The sequence below is a fragment of the Carassius gibelio genome, chromosome A3 (genome assembly GCF_023724105.1).
Source record: "Carassius gibelio isolate Cgi1373 ecotype wild population from Czech Republic chromosome A3, carGib1.2-hapl.c, whole genome shotgun sequence".
NCBI lineage: Eukaryota > Metazoa > Chordata > Actinopteri > Cypriniformes > Cyprinidae > Carassius > Carassius gibelio.
This window is the reverse complement of record NC_068373.1, coordinates 23,596,056-23,611,219: the sequence shown is the minus strand read 5'-3', so window position 1 is coordinate 23,611,219 and position 15,164 is coordinate 23,596,056. Positions and strand designations below refer to the sequence as shown.

The 15,164-nt window shown below is 42.9% G+C and overlaps 2 protein-coding genes across 10 annotated transcripts in view; one reads left to right on the top strand and one right to left on the bottom strand.

The window, feature by feature from the left end:
• Positions 1–107: 107 nt before the first annotated feature.
• Positions 108–1,832, top strand: snrnp25 (small nuclear ribonucleoprotein 25). Of its 3 annotated transcripts, none has more exons than XM_052551024.1 (6): positions 108–162; positions 289–521; positions 648–738; positions 810–915; positions 994–1,068; positions 1,195–1,832. In XM_052551024.1, the coding sequence occupies exons 2-6, from the start codon at positions 318–320 to the stop codon at positions 1,250–1,252; spliced, it is 534 nt and encodes a 177-aa protein (XP_052406984.1). In that variant the 5' UTR covers positions 108–162; positions 289–317; the 3' UTR covers positions 1,253–1,832. The 3 variants fall into 3 exon arrangements, with proteins under 3 accessions (XP_052406984.1, XP_052406995.1, XP_052406974.1); XM_052551035.1 differs by lacking the exon at positions 108–162 and adding an exon at positions 166–207; XM_052551014.1 differs by lacking the exon at positions 108–162 and having other exon boundaries at positions 169–521.
• A 3,029-nt stretch (positions 1,833–4,861) lies between these two features.
• Positions 4,862–15,164, bottom strand: part of LOC127952473 (myocardin-related transcription factor B-like) — a 32,974-nt gene continuing 22,671 nt past the window's right edge. For all 7 annotated transcript variants that reach the window (XM_052550948.1, XM_052550936.1, XM_052550926.1 and 4 more), the window contains 8 exons: positions 11,745–11,992; positions 11,050–11,218; positions 10,240–10,971; positions 10,038–10,157; positions 8,465–8,587; positions 8,119–8,235; positions 7,479–7,539; positions 4,862–7,400 (listed from right to left, as the gene is read on the bottom strand). In XM_052550948.1, the coding sequence (XP_052406908.1) occupies positions 6,940–7,400; positions 7,479–7,539; positions 8,119–8,235; positions 8,465–8,587; positions 10,038–10,157; positions 10,240–10,971; positions 11,050–11,218; positions 11,745–11,992 (2,031 nt within the window). In that variant the 3' untranslated portion in view covers positions 4,862–6,939. The remainder of the gene's footprint in view (positions 7,401–7,478; positions 7,540–8,118; positions 8,236–8,464; positions 8,588–10,037; positions 10,158–10,239; positions 10,972–11,049; positions 11,219–11,744; positions 11,993–15,164) is intronic.

The window sequence follows — 15,164 nt, the reverse complement described above, 5'->3', positions numbered from 1 at the left end:
TAAATAAAAATATTAAAATGTAAAGAAACGTATCTGAGATATCAAGTCATAATACAAAAACGTATGCGGAACTGAAGTTTGGTGCATCATAAAAATGTTCCGATAGCGTGTTTGTTAAAAAAGTGGATATAAGGACAGCTGGCACGTATCAGAACTGTAGATGTAATTTTTTTTTTTTTTTTTTTTACAAAATAATTGACCGGCTATGTAATTTAATTCGGTTTAAATTGACAAATAATTTAATAAACATAAAAATAGAATCTGACACTTGAATGTCTTGTATTTCAGGATAGTTTTCGCTTATTGTCAGTTTATAAATGGATGAATTAAAGGAAGGATCCCTAAAGAATGTCGACCAGGGCGAGTTAGGGGAGAAAAGTGTTGTCGATGAAATTAAAGAAGAGCAAGAAGAAGAAGAGGAGGACGAGGAGGACTTGCCCCACTCTGAATTCCTTGACATCTTTGAGGAAGGCCTGGCTCTGATGGTGCAGGACCCTTTACTGTGCGACCTGCCAATCCAGGTCGACCATCAGATAATAGATAGATAATTGGTTTAATAGAATAATATCACAATAAGCTATATATCTGAATGTATTAATCCATAATGTCTAGAATTCTAAATATTTTCTGCTCTTTGAAATGTTCAGGTCACACTGGAGGAGGTGAACTCTCAGGTGGCTCTGGAATACGGTCAAGCCATGACTGTTCGTGTTTGTAAGGCTGATGGAGAAGTCATGCGTGAGTTCTCTGGCTGTTAGTCCCCACTGTCATACATGTATTGATTCTAACTGGAGCAAATCTCTTCACAGCTATTGTGGTTGTGCAGTCTGCTACGGTTCTGGATCTGAAGAAAGCCATTCGCAGATATATGGAGCTGAAGCAACAGCGAGAGGGGGGTGTCAAACACATCAGCTGGTGAGACGTTAAAAAAGTATGCGATGTGATTCAGGATAGGATTTTTTCTTTCAACCCTAACCTACTTTCTCTGTCAAGGAAATATGTGTGGAGGACATTTCATCTGGTCTTCAATGCAGAAAAGTTAGAAGATGACAAAAGAAAGCTTAAGGAGTGAGTTCAAAAAAACCTGTTGCTTTTGTTCAAATGTGTTGACTTTTATTCATTTTTGTACACAATAGTAGCTGTGCTTTGAATTCTGATATGTTTTGGATGTGATTGTGTTTCCTCTGTCCTCAGCTACGGGATCAGGAACAGAGATGAAGTGACGTTTTTGAAGAAACTGAGGATGAAATGAATGGAGACAATTGCCAGTTTTCTTTAATAGGCCACATTTGTAAATAGATATTTAAAGGAATTGTTTGCACAAAAAAAAAAAAAAAAAAAAACCCTCATGATGTTCTGTTCCAAACACTGTTTACTGCAATTTTTTTCTGTGGAATAACAACAACAACAAAAAGATCTCTTTCTCTATATATTTTTTTACATTTTCTTTGTAGCCTTTTAAACTGTTATTTTCCATAGAATAGCAACATTTCAGTGACCTCCAGCTATTGTCACCATGAACCCCGAGTAAAAACGCTTTTGTAAAAACTTTGTTTATTTCCTAATCCTGTGAAGGTGGACACTTGTTAAAGCAATTATTGTAACAAGTATCTTTAATAATTATTTTTAGAATACACTTTATAAAGGCTGTCATTTTTACTGAGACAGAAAGCCAAACCATCACATTTGCAAGCACAACACCTAGTTATTAACATCTATACTTCCACAAAGCAGCTGATTCACTGGAAGAACATGTCTCCTAAAGTGCTTTAAAGTCATAATTGTTGTGTTTGATGTTTATTTTATATTGATTAAAAGCAATTAAACCTGAACATGATGAAAATGAGTTGTTTTCAAAAGTGTATTTTAATGTTGGTTTTTAAGATGCGTAATAGATGCATGTAGTTTAAGACCCTTGTCACGATTGAGAGTTATTAGTAAAATACAGGTAAACCACACACTTTAAATATTATGAACAGGTTCCTCATACTGTTCCACTGCAGTACAGTGAACCAGGCTCTTATTTCCATATTACTGCAAAGTGAAGAGCAACTGAAGAGACGCTGCAGCACACATGGGTAATTATTATTATTTATTTTTTTATATATAGATATTTATTGTCGATTCCCATTGTAATTGCACTTGGGTTAAGTAGAGTTCTCATATCAGGAATAAACCATTGTATTAAACAATTCTCCTGTATTCTTGACTAGACGCTCTAGAGCTATCAAGTTTTGTTGTGAAACTAATTTATCTATTTCAGAGGCGACGCTGTATGAAGGTTTGAGGCTTTTGGAGGTTTAAGTGACTCATCATCTCAACCCTCAACATGCCTGAAGAACAGCTGACGAACACTTCTGAGGAGCTGAACCGGCTGTCCTTTCGCAGACAGCAGCTGATGGACAAACGCAACATCCTGGCAATGCTCATCCAGTTCAAGCGAAACAACGGCCAAAATGAGCAACGTGAGTCCCATTAGCTGAAACGACTTGATAAGAGAAGTCAAATAAACAGTGAAAGACATTTAGAGCTTATTCTTGAATTTGGTTATATATGCAAACATAGCGATTTTCTTCTCTGTATGTAAGGGTCGGGATAAACTGATGTAACTCACACTAGATCTTGTGACCAACAGAGTATTCCAGAGAGACCGAAGAACTTAAAGAAATTGATGAGCAGCTTAATATTCTCTCTGAGAAGAAGATTCAACTGGAGAATAAACAAGGAAGTTTAAGAAGGACTCCTTTAATAGGTATGACACTCTGAGGTTTGATATGTTGAACAGTATTTAGGAAATACACTTAAACATTTGGAATTTGCCCTCTGTTTTTGTATTTGAAGGAATAGATCATATGGCATTTTCATTATGTCCATATGTTTTTATTGTTTTAGACACAACGGTTTCAACTGATGTGATAATTATAGAGAGTCCACCACCTTATCCAGGTTAGTAGTTTCTACAGTAGTTTAATTGAAGTGAGGTAAGGTGTTTTTTAAGATGAGAGACAACCACGCAAATACAAAATCCAACCGGACCAGAGCTTCTTGAAAGCGGCTCATGTTTGTTTCTCTCAGCTCCTCGGGTGATTCTGGATGTTCAGCAACTACCTCGACACTCATCTCAGACGCAGTGTCCATACTGTCACCAGTTTGTAACCACAGACGTAACAACCAAAGCTGGCAGTGCGACCTATATTGTGTGTTTAATTTCCATTCTTTTTTGGTGAGTTGAACTCTGTCTTCTGACATTTTACTTTATTAGCTTTAGTCTAATGTATGTCCACTATTCCATTGCGATTAGCAGTTTATATTTCTGTTAAGGGTTAAACATGACATATTTGTGTTCTGGACTGTTTCTTGTGTAGTTGTGTAGCTGGTTGCTGTGTAATCCCGTTCTGCGTGGATGGATGCAAAGACGTCGTTCACAAGTGTCCAAAGTGTCGTAGTCACATAATAACATGCAAAAAGCTCTGAGGACTGGAATTTTTGAATCCACGTCATGTGAAAGGTTGCTGGAATGGTTTCTGGCAATGACATCCTGAACGTTTTACAGGGACGGTCCCCATGGAATTACCTGGAGTGCCTTTCTTTGAGGATACGGTGGCGATATGTCATAGTTCTCTCTTTGAGGGGACTAAGCCAACTTTTCGGTTTGCCTTAAAGCTTACCTCAAGAACTAGAAATACCAAAGGGAAAATGTAAGACAACTGGATCTTCAGGGTGACATCCGTCTTCTGCTAGGAATTTTAAGAGCATTCAATGGCACATTTGAATTTTGGGTTGAATACTTGCTAAAGCACTGAACACTTTCAGGTTCTACAGGAATGTAAAAAAATGGAATCAAGACACAACCAGGGTTTCTGCAGGTCTTCATTAAACCGTCTGACCATTTAAGGCCTGAAAACAGCAGAAAGTCAAGATACATTTACTTGATATGCAAATATAAAATGAAGTCTTGGAAAAACTGCACACTTTTAGGTGTGTTTATACTTCATAAATATCTGTAACGATGTGGTTTTTTCAAGCTGATTTTTTGAGCCTATTGACTGATATTTGGGGGGGGGGGGGGGGTCAATCACTGAAGGTGTGTAGGTAAACATTTTATCCGTTAGTTTTATTCTTCTTCTTCCGCTCGAGTCTATGGCAGCTCAGAACTATATTTTCCACTGTCTGAATTTGCACTCATGCTTATTTAGAACTCTAAGGGATGTTTATTTAGATGTAAAATGCTATATTTTATGAATGCATTAGCGTATCATTACAAAACTCTGTATGTGTTTTCAGCACCATGCCCTGAAGGTATTCAAAACATTTCAATCTTGTGGTCAAAAAGTAGCCTACAATGAAATGTCAAACCATTTTAATAGCTTTCGATTAGTATTGCCTATTACTGTATTCTTCTTAAATTTTTTGTAAGTGATAAAGTTTGAAGCTGTATTTTTAAACTTTGAAGTATTGCTAATACAAGCCATTTTCTGCTACTGCGAGACATTTACATGTTGAAAACATGGACATATTGTGTTCCCTTCAATTTATTCCTAAAAAGTTTCTTTAGTTTATTTCAAGTCTTAAATTTACCTCTATAAAATCTGCAGAAACCCTGGTAATATTTTGTCACCATAAGTCTGATTCTGTTTGTAGTGTGTTGTAGAGTACGAGCTCTTCACAGCTGATTAAAAACAATTCTACATTATTTTAGCTTATTTTGTAGGTTATAAATTGCAAAGTTGTCTTTGAGAAAATACTGTCTTTGCTAAAATGTCAAAATGACAAGTCTATTTATTGAGTTGTTCGCTTTCTTTGTATCATAAGTAAGGTTATGTGCGGCCTTTGGAAGGCCATAAAAGTACATTTTTAATGGTTTCAAATACAGGAACATTTTAATGATAAAAGGCTGTATATACAATAAAGATATGTACAAAGATTACCTCCAAACATTATTTACAGTTGCACAAATACATTTGTGTAAAATGTATATTGTAAAAATATATACACTGTGCAAAATATGAGGCATACAATCTATGTCACACTTCAAAGGGTCAGTAAGATTTCAATTACTTTGATGTTGAAAATAAAGGTACAGAACTCCTAATAATCTTTAAAGGTTTACGATAGGAGTTTACTCCAACGCAGGTCTTTTTTCACACTAAAAATATATAGAGAGAGACATAAAAAGTGTGATAAAAATATGTGAGAACTGCATAAATGCAGAAAAATGGTATGTTTAGAAAAGTAAAAGCTTTGGGTCTCTGATAGAGACAAAACGATGGTATCTCTTTAGAAATTACATTTCTAAATATAGAAATACATTCTTTTTGACAACATGTTTGGATAAGGAACTGATTGTCAACGAGTTCACTCCAAGGTCAAGTAAGTGCACTATTTGGCATATTTTTTTTTACAAAGTGTCTAAAATGAAATCTGCCAAACACTGAAAGAAAACATTTCATAGTGAAACATCTGAAGGGAGTGGTGAGAAGAAATTCATTCAGCTGTCTGTCCCAGCAGATGTCGCTACATTGTCACATTTTATAAGAAATAAGAATTAATAACAAATAAATGAGAAAATGAGGTTTAGGTACATTAACAAAGGCAAATTACCTGCCAACTACCTGTATTTCAGTGGTAACGAAGAAAGAAACTTAAATTCTGTGAAATATCGAGAATCTGGCTTTAACTACATCCAAAACAAACAGCTGCTCTCTGATGTAGTTCTGATCGCCTCATCTGAATATGGAAATTTCACTGGTCCTGTTTAGTGTTGTTTGTCTGGTCAAGACACGCAACAATGGCAGTTCAGAATGCAAGATTTGAATATCTCTAGCTCTACTCTTTTGATAGAGATAATAATGGCCCCTGGTCAGGCATTTGTGTGCCCCCCTCCCTCCCTCCCTCCCTCTCTTTGGCCCCATGCTGGCATTGGTAAACAAACTCGCTCTGGCCTTTTCCCAGTCCATGCACCGAATGATTTCGAATGTTTAGAAATTGAATGCTATTATTTAGCTGCCACAATTTCAAGTATCCTAACGCAACGGTTAACAGCTCATTGAACATGGCGGGTGGTAGTAACTGTAAATAAGCCATTAGACAGGTTCCTTTAAATGCAGATGACACCACATTTGTATTACCATGGCACACTGTTTAAATCACAATTTTCTAACATTTGCAAACTCAGTAGTTAAAAAGACTACAGAAAAATTTTTCAGCTGTTTTTTGGGGTCCAAAACTTTCAAGCTTCAGAACGGATATAGAGGCAGCATATAATGAATCCATAAGAATAATTTTGTATGATGTACAGATTTTAAGCCTTTATTATGATTGGTCACGTGATGTGCGACATTCAGTGAGGTTTTGACATTTAGAGTTGTGATCAAATGTTTGTATTGTGATGCACATCTGAGTGAAACATGTTGTTTACTGAATAAATGTATGGGTTTCAGCTGAAAAAACATCACTCATCAGGTCACTTTCTATGTTTTTAACTACTTGCTCACCTGGATGAATTTAATTTCATGCCAACTTTATGGTTCTTCAAGAAAAATGTCATTTTTTAAAATTTGTTTGAATGTTTTGGTGTGGTTTGAAAGTGAATAAAGAGTTAAAATGTGTATCTTTTCCTTCAAAGAAAGTGATATTTTAGAAGAGGATCATTAGATCATGCCTTTACGTCCTTTTTGGAGCTTGAAAGTTTGGACTCCAATGATTTTTATGGACAAATGGTGTCTCTACATTCTTCTTCTGCCTTGAAAGAGGTGTTGGTGACAGTAACAGCACATAAACCTACATGTATAGGCACAATTGAGAAAAGATGATGCTACATCATTTAATGAGTGGTTTTCCCACAGATCCTCAGAACCCATGAAGTCTGAAACACTGAGCTCTTTAAGTGCCTGTCTGCCACCGCAGATCTTTTCAGAGTGTCTCCATCCATTTGTGAGCTCAGTCCCAGTGTAACTGTAAATCAGTGGAGTCCAAGAAGTCAGATGAAAAGCCTGCAGTCGGTGAGCAGAGACCAGCACGTCCTGGAATCGTAAGGTCCAGCCATTCCATGTTGTCGAGGCCTGCATCTTGTAGAGTAAGGGTGGAAGGCAGCGTGTCAGTGAAGGTCAGATCCGAAGTGTCCATTGGGGAGTGGGGCCGCTCCAGCAGCTGGTTTTTAAGCTCCTCCATCATTCTCAGGGTCCGTGGCTCAGTGCCCTCCAGCAGGGCTTCCAACTGGTTATCGGACGACAGAGCCTCCAGGCTGGATGGAGGTGCTTGGGTTTGGCTGGGTGTGCAGGCAACATGTATCTGAGGGGGAGGACGAGACAGCACTGTGTTGATGGGCAGGGTGGTGATGTTTGCTGTCACCGGAAGAAGTTTGTCCAGAGAGGCATCCTGCCTAGACAGAGGGGAGATTTCTGGAAAAGCAAAGAAAATGGTTTAGTTACACAAATCTATTGCAGCTGAAATCAAAGACCCGTTTTGACCTTTCTCACCTCCACTCTCGATCAAAACATCAAACAAATCGTCCATGTGCTGACTGGTAGCAGTGGGAACCTTAATGGAAGAATTCAAGTTATTAGGAGAGCAGAAAGTGTTTGAAATAGATTACAAAGTTTTTAATATTAGTACTGTGCCATTTAACTGGAGTTGGAAATAATAAAATTCTGAGCACGTCTGTTAAATGTCTGTTAACCTAAATCCCAGAGCATTCTTCGTTTTTTATGCGTATATCAGTGTATGCGTACAGTATATATGACATACATTTCATCATCAACATATTCTCCAACGGAGCACTCTGTATTCTTTCAATAATTCATCTGTCCACAAGGTGGCACCACTATTGTTTAATTTTTGAAAAAGAAATGGAAAAGACAGAACTACAACAACAAACTACTAGAGACGGTAGCAACAAAAGATACCAGCGTTGGTGAGCAGGTTAAGAAAATCCCGCAACTCTAGTATAAACGACATTTTTATTAGTCATAACTTCTGGAGAGAAATGGTGCAGACATTGCATAAAGATGAATCTTTTGAGTGCTCATGTGTCGAGTGCTATCAAGTAGTGCATACTTTGAAAGGCTATTTGTTCAGGTGTAAAAACTGAAGTATACTTTGGACTTTACTTTAAATTACCTGCATTGTTGCTTGTAGACCTCTGGTCTGTTTGACGGCCTCCTCGTAACGGGGTGGGTCTTTGCTCATTGGGCTATGGTGACTGGGGAACGTCGATGGTTGAAAGATATAGTTGAGCTGACAGGGCGAGAGCAAAGACATATAAACTTTCAAACTGTGAAATCGCCGGCCCTTGTGGCAAAACTGAGTAAGGAATGTGTGCTTGTTTAGCATTAGGAGTTCTGAACCATTTTTGAGTAAATTAAAGCTTGAGAAGGAGCTTGTGCTAGCTAGGAGAATTTGTGTTCATGTACTTTCATATACTGAGTATTTTACAGGACATAACAGACAGGACAGCTTGTCTTACTTTGTTAATGGGTCCATTTGTGTGTCTGGGTGAGTTGTTGAGAAAGCAATGGGGCATGTCTGCCATGGGCTGGTTCTGGTTCTGGTTCTGGTTCTGCCTGTAGCTTCCACAAATGGGTGAAGCCTGTAAACAGCAGGAAGGCAGTTTTAGGCCCAGTACGCTGTGTAAGAAATATCAGTGTGTAAACCTTTTGTTCTCGAACCAACTCTTTCTGATTTTCTCTGTGCTCTCAGGTCTGTGTTTGATGTTGTTGAGAGGGTAATGTATCACCTGAACTCAACCGCTATTGCCACGGCAACATCAGAGATAAGCACAGAACACACTGTATGCCTCAGAAAGGCTTTCCATTTCAACCTACGTGCCAAATAAGAGAGAAATGCGTCTTGGCCTTGTCATCACAATAGTGAGCTGAACTGGATTTATGAAGTGCGGGAACATTAAAAGCGAGAGGAAAGATCAAGATATACAAGAATAACAACACAACTCAGATCATATGGTGTATTACTTTATGGTGTATTAATTGTTGTATTAATGTTTTTATTTTACTGCAAAGAAAAATAATATTTGTGATTTGTGGTGTCTTTTAAATTAGAATTGTGCATAATGAATATCGTAATTACTTTGTATGTCTAAAGTAGCTTATATAATTAGTGTCAGCTCTGATGCTGCCCTCAGTCTGGGCCGAAAAGTTGTGCTTGAACACACTGCAAAGACTACAGCCAATGGTCAACTAGCACATATTTTCTGAGCCTGCTTGAGCGGAAATTACTCTCCATACCAGCAGATGGCAGTAATATGTTTTAGTCATTATAATAGGAAAACCTTATACAAACCATACGCAATGCCTTGTTTGCTTATTTTCATAATTGCTGTACTTGTTCGCTAATGCCGGTTTCACACTGCACGGTTTTCAAAGAGGTCGGATCGCTGCTCTTTTCAAACTGCGCAATTGTCTGGAGTACCATCAAGTTGCTGTTGTGTGCACACTACACCACGGGCGTCACACATTACACAACTTTGTTAATAGTAGGAATCGCCGATACCTCTGCCTTGTCTACAAAATGTTTCCCACAAAAGCCTGCAATCCAAGTTGTCTGTACACTGAATTGCAGTGAAAAATAAAAAAATTAAGTAAATGAAGGAGAAAATGGATGCTTGCTGATGTTCTCTTGCAGGTCTATTATGACTCCTCCCCCTTAACCTTCCACTGCCTTCCCCTACCTTCATTGGCTGTAGTTAGTCACCAAAGTCACACTGCAATGTGTGTGAATCGCTGACAGGTCCAAATATTTAGCATGCCAAAAATCTCACAGGCATCAGTGACGCATCGGCACTTCTCTCAGATCGCATCTTTGATAACTCGACACGACTGTCACTCGCATGAACGAGCAGTGATTTTTCAGCGAGATTGTGTGTGTAAGTGGTTGCTTACTGGTCCAAATAAAAAACCGCCACCCCTAAACTTATATAACTCTGTCTCTAGACATCGATCAGGAACCCACTTTAATGTCTTCCAGAGTTCACCCTTTTGATCATTCACAAGATGTAAATCACAAAGAAGTGATCTGCTCACTTGAGGTGGAGATGGCGTCTGACTCGAATGCTGTTGTAATATTGTGTTGTTGGACGTCTGTGTTTGCAGAAGTGGTGTTTGGATGATTCTGGGCAATGTTGGTTGGAGAATGGTCTGCGCCTGTAAAAAGTATTAAAAAAATTCAATTTTATACATTTTCTTCACTGTAAATAGAACTGGCATATTACGAATGTTTAGAGACCTGTGTGCTGATGGGGTTGTTGGACAGGCTGATAGGCAGCAGGATTTGTGTGGCTGGCTGAGTGTTGATCTGTGTCTTCTGATGCAATACTTGAGGGACTTGCTGGGTGTTGATATAGAACTGCTGGACTGGAGTGTGCTGAAGCTGGGCATGTGGCTCTTCCTGTTTCACACCTGGAGTTTGTGGCAGGGGACTCTGCTTGGAGTTGCAGCTCTGGGTGGTGCCGATCTCCTCTTTGACCTGGACTGATGGATTGGGTTCAGGCTGCTGCCCTCCGCCCTGCTGACTCCTTTTCTCCACCTCCAGCTGCATCTTCAGCTCCTCCACCAGCCGCTGCTCCTGCTCCAGCTTACGCATGAGTTCCTCAATCTGACGCTCCTTTTCGTGAAGACGCTGGTCTTTTTCGGACACCTTGATGTCCATGTCTTCAGGTGTGGGTTTGAGGGGTGAAGTGCCTGCTGGTGGACGAGCTGGAGACAACATGCATACAGCTTTGGTGGGACCATCTCTGCAGTCCTCCATACTGATATTGGAGGCTTCTGACTGCTCAGGAGAAATGGGAGGAGTTGTGCTCATGCTGTCAGGCTGTAGAGGAGCTTTGGAGATGTTTGCATCCATTGTTGTAGCAGATTGAGAGCTCTCCTGGTGGGCCTTCAGCCTTTCTATGAGATCTGTCTTTGTGCCGGACACAGGAAGTCCACGCCATTTCAACTCCATCTTAAGCTCAGCCACCTAGAGGACCAAAGAACAGCTATAGCTCTGCATACTTATGTATTCTAGGAGCAGGAAATAAATGAGCATATCACCCACCTTCATCTCATCTAGGTTGGTAGGCAGAGACCCGGTTTTACGACCGGTCACAGTGTTGTTGGGATGCGAAGGAGCCGTATTGAGAAGAGATACCACAATAGGAGCCGGAAGACTAGGGCTGGTGCTCAGGGTGATGTTGGGGCAGCTGTTCTGACTCTCAGCTACTGGCCTGTAGAGGTGTATGAGGGATTTTAAATGCAATGGGAACTTCCTGTTCCCTCATCATTCACAATAAACAGCCTTTCTACATAATAGAAGCAGAGGTCTATCTTGTGGCCAAAATGGGAAATAATGTGAGGAACTGCCGTAACCACGGCTTGGGTGATGACAGGTATGTTAGACAAGATTAATAGGTGAAACCATTTTTTAAAGGCAATCGCTCATAGCACACAACATTCACATTCTTTTCTGAGTTGCATACTTCTGCTGCAAAGCAACCAGGCTCACAGTAAATCCTTTTAGAGTCAAGAGCTGAAACTGATATTTCAGATTCATATGCAATTTTTCACTGGTACGTAACCAATGACTCAACTGAAATGACATTACACAAAGAGAAATAGCATTATGTTTAGCATGTGCCCATTACATATTATGTGAATTATTCAACAAAATTGGTTGTGAAAAATGTTTTTTATGTCAGGGTCATAGTGACACAAGGTGCTAGTGTTAAGGGTTGTATGTCAAATGTGACATACTTGAGTGGTGCTGGTAATATGGTCTGGTAATTGTAATGCTGTTGCTGTTGGCTGAGGATCTGGAGCTGCAGGAACTGCTGCTGTTGTTGAAGCAACCGGGCATAAGCTGAGTCCATCGGGGCTTCATTTTGTTCCTGCTTCTGGTCGGGCGGGATGTACTGGTGATACTTGAGCTTCTTAATTCGTGGTTTGGGTTCTCTACTCTTCTTGCTTCGACTCTTGTCACTAGACTGTTTGGGCTGGCTTTGCTGCATGGAAACAAGGGCAGAAGAACTGAACAAACGGTGCAACCTGAAATCACACATCAAACTTACAGATCACAGTCAACACCCTCAAGCTTTGGCATGATATCACAAGTCTATTTGCTTAGTGATTTTAGGTCATTCCCATAATGTTTCAACTAGCCCAGTTTTCTTGCTAACAGATGTTGTCAGCACTCTGAGAAAAACCAGGAGCTGAGAGATTTGTGGGCAAAACCGCAAGTTTGTAATGGCTGTGAATAGGTGGGACTTGCATGAACATTACCTAAAATCACAGGAAGAGGAAACCGGATGCGTGGAGGGACATGACCCTCATTGTTCCTAAATACTGAGTCACAGGATACACATGAAAATGGTTTGGCTTCTGAGGAAGGGAGTTGAAAGTCATCAGGATGTAAAAACACACCATTTCAAGCCGGTTTATGTGCAAGCAAGCAGGTTCCCGAAACACCACCGGGTCAGCAGTGACCCTCAGTCATGGAGTAAATATGCGGAGTATGCTTTGAAGGCATGGATTATGATAAATGCAAAAGCTATTGTCTGACTCCTGTTTTTTTTATCTTCCCAGCTTCAGTTTGTGCTCCTCCGCATTATGAGTGTTTCATTTAACCTCCAATTGAAGACAGAATACAGCTGCTAGCATTTCTAAGTCTGTATCTGCTGCTCTTCTGAAACTAACTTTGCCTAAGGTACCTTTTACAAGTCATTCTAAACAAGCATGTTTTAAAGATATTAATACTTTAATTCAGCAAGGATGCATTAAATTGATCAACAGTGAAAGTAAAGTTGTTTATGATAAATGCTGTTCTTTTCACAGTTTCCACAGAAATATTAAGCAGCACAGTGGTATCAGAGTCTCCGCAGTTGTGGTGCATTTAGAGCCAGAGTCTGCGCAGTAGTGATCATGAGGTGGAGCCGCAGTATCAAAGTCCCGCCCAAACTTCCGCAGAACCAATAACAGTCTGTCACGCTGCCAGTCTTTGTTTTCCTGGGTGTTCCCTAGTGAGCTCACTTCCCCTTAGGCACTTCACCATAGGCACTTTAATTCCGCTAGTCTGGTTGTGTCTTCACAGTAATTGCACTCCAATTAGAATCGCACAGGTGTTGACAATACTCTGTCATTAGTTTCCCTATATAGAGCTGTCTTTCTCTGTTGTCATCATGGAGTCCTTACCCTATGTGTCTCATGCTCTCGTTCCCCCGAGACTTCCTCTACCTTCTCATTCTTCCGAGTTCCCCGTTTCATCCGGTTCCCTCTTTTGGTTACGTTTGTCTCTCATGACTGTTTATTTTTGTAGTTACCCCTCTGTTTAAATAAAAACCCTTACCTGCATTTGGATCTACCCTCTCTTTGTGTTTTCCCAAACCCAACCGTGACAGAAGGACTCCATCATGCCTAGATCCAGCGGTGTGAGATTTCGAATCGGTTCCCCAGCCACCATGGAGGAACGGAGGGGGAGATTCCGAAACTTAACCACCCTTCATCAAGAGGGAAGGGAGGTGGGTGGCCTGGCGCAATTGTTTTGGACTTTGGCAGTCGGGTTAGGTTACAATGATGCAGCACTAAAGGATTGGTTTAATAATTGCCTGGATGATCCTTTACCTCAATGGGAGATGAAGGGGTTAGAGATCCTGGACTTTTGGGGGTTTACCAATTACCTGCACCATCGTGCTCAGTGGAATGCAACAACCACACCAGAGTTTCCAGACAAGGCTGCCAGCTCAGCCCCACAACCCAAGATGGCCACCAGCCCAGCCCCACAGCTCAAGATGGCCGCCAGCCTAGCGCCACAGCTCAAGATGGCCGCCAGCCCAGCACCACAGCACAAGATGGCCGACTCAACGCCACCGACTCTCCATCGTAGAGGGCGGAGGAGGAGACAGGCAGCTACTGTTCCTCAGGACCCGGAGAACGTTCCCGAGCGGGCGGCTGCCGTCCATGAGGCCATTCCCGATGCGGTGCCCGCTGCTGTTCCGGAGGCGGTGGCCGAGGTTGTTCCCGATGCGGTGCCCGCTGCTGTTCCGGAGGCCGAGGCGGTGGCCGAGGCCGTTCCCGATGCGGTGCCCGCTAATGTTCCGGAGGCCGAGGCGGTGCCCGATGCAGTTCCCGAGGCGGTGCCCGATGCTGTTTCCGAGGCCGAGGCTGTTCCCGAGAAGGTGCTCGATGCTGTTCGAGAGGCCGAGGCAATGCCCGATGCTGTTCCCGATGTGGTGCCCGCTGCGGTTCTGGAGGCCGAGGCGGTACCCGCTGCTGTTCCGGAGGCCGAGGCGGTGGCCGAGGCCGTTCCCGATGCGGTTCCCGTTGCTGTTCTGGACGCCGAGGCGGTGCCCGCTGCTGTTCCGGAGGCCGAGGCGGTGACCGAAGCCGTTCCCGATGCGGTTCCCGTTGCTGTTCCGGAGGCCGGGGCGGTGGCCGAGGTCGTTCCCGATGCGGTGCCCGCTGCTGCTCCGGAGGCCGAGGCTGTTCCCGAGGCGGTGCCCGATGCAGTTCCCGAGGCGGTGCCCGATGCAGTTCCCGAGGCGGTGCCCGATGCTGTTCCCGAGGCGGTGCCCGATGCAATTTCCGAGGCAGTTCCCGAGGCGGTGCCCGAGGCAGTTCCCGAGGCGGTGCCCGAGGCAGTTCCCGAGGCGGTGCCCGAGGCAGTTCCCGAGGCGGTGCCCGAGGCAGTTCCCGAGGCGGTGCCCGAGGCTGTTCCCGAGGCGGTGCCCGATGCAGTTCCCGAGGCGGTGCCCGATGCAGTTCCCGAGGCGGTGCCCGATGCTGTTCCCGAGGCGGTGCCCGATGCTGTTCCCGAGGCGGTGCCCGATGCTGTTCCCGAGGCGGTGCCCGATGCAGTTCCCGAGGCGGTGCCCGATGCTGTTCCCGAGGCGGTGCCCGATGCTGTTCCCGAGGCGGTGCTCGATGCTGTTCCCGAGGCGGTGCTCGATGTTGTTCCCGAGGCGGTGCCCGATGCAGTTCCCGAGGCGGTGCCAGATGCAGTTCCCGAGGCGGTGCCCGATGCAGTTCCCGAGGCGGTGCCCGATGCAGTTCCCGAGGCGGTGCCCGATGCAGTTCCCGAGGCGGTGCCCGATGCAGTTCCCGAGGCGGTGCCCGATGCAGTTCCCGAGGCTGTTCCCGAGGCGGTGCCCGATGCAGTTCCCGAGGCGGTGCCCGAGGCGG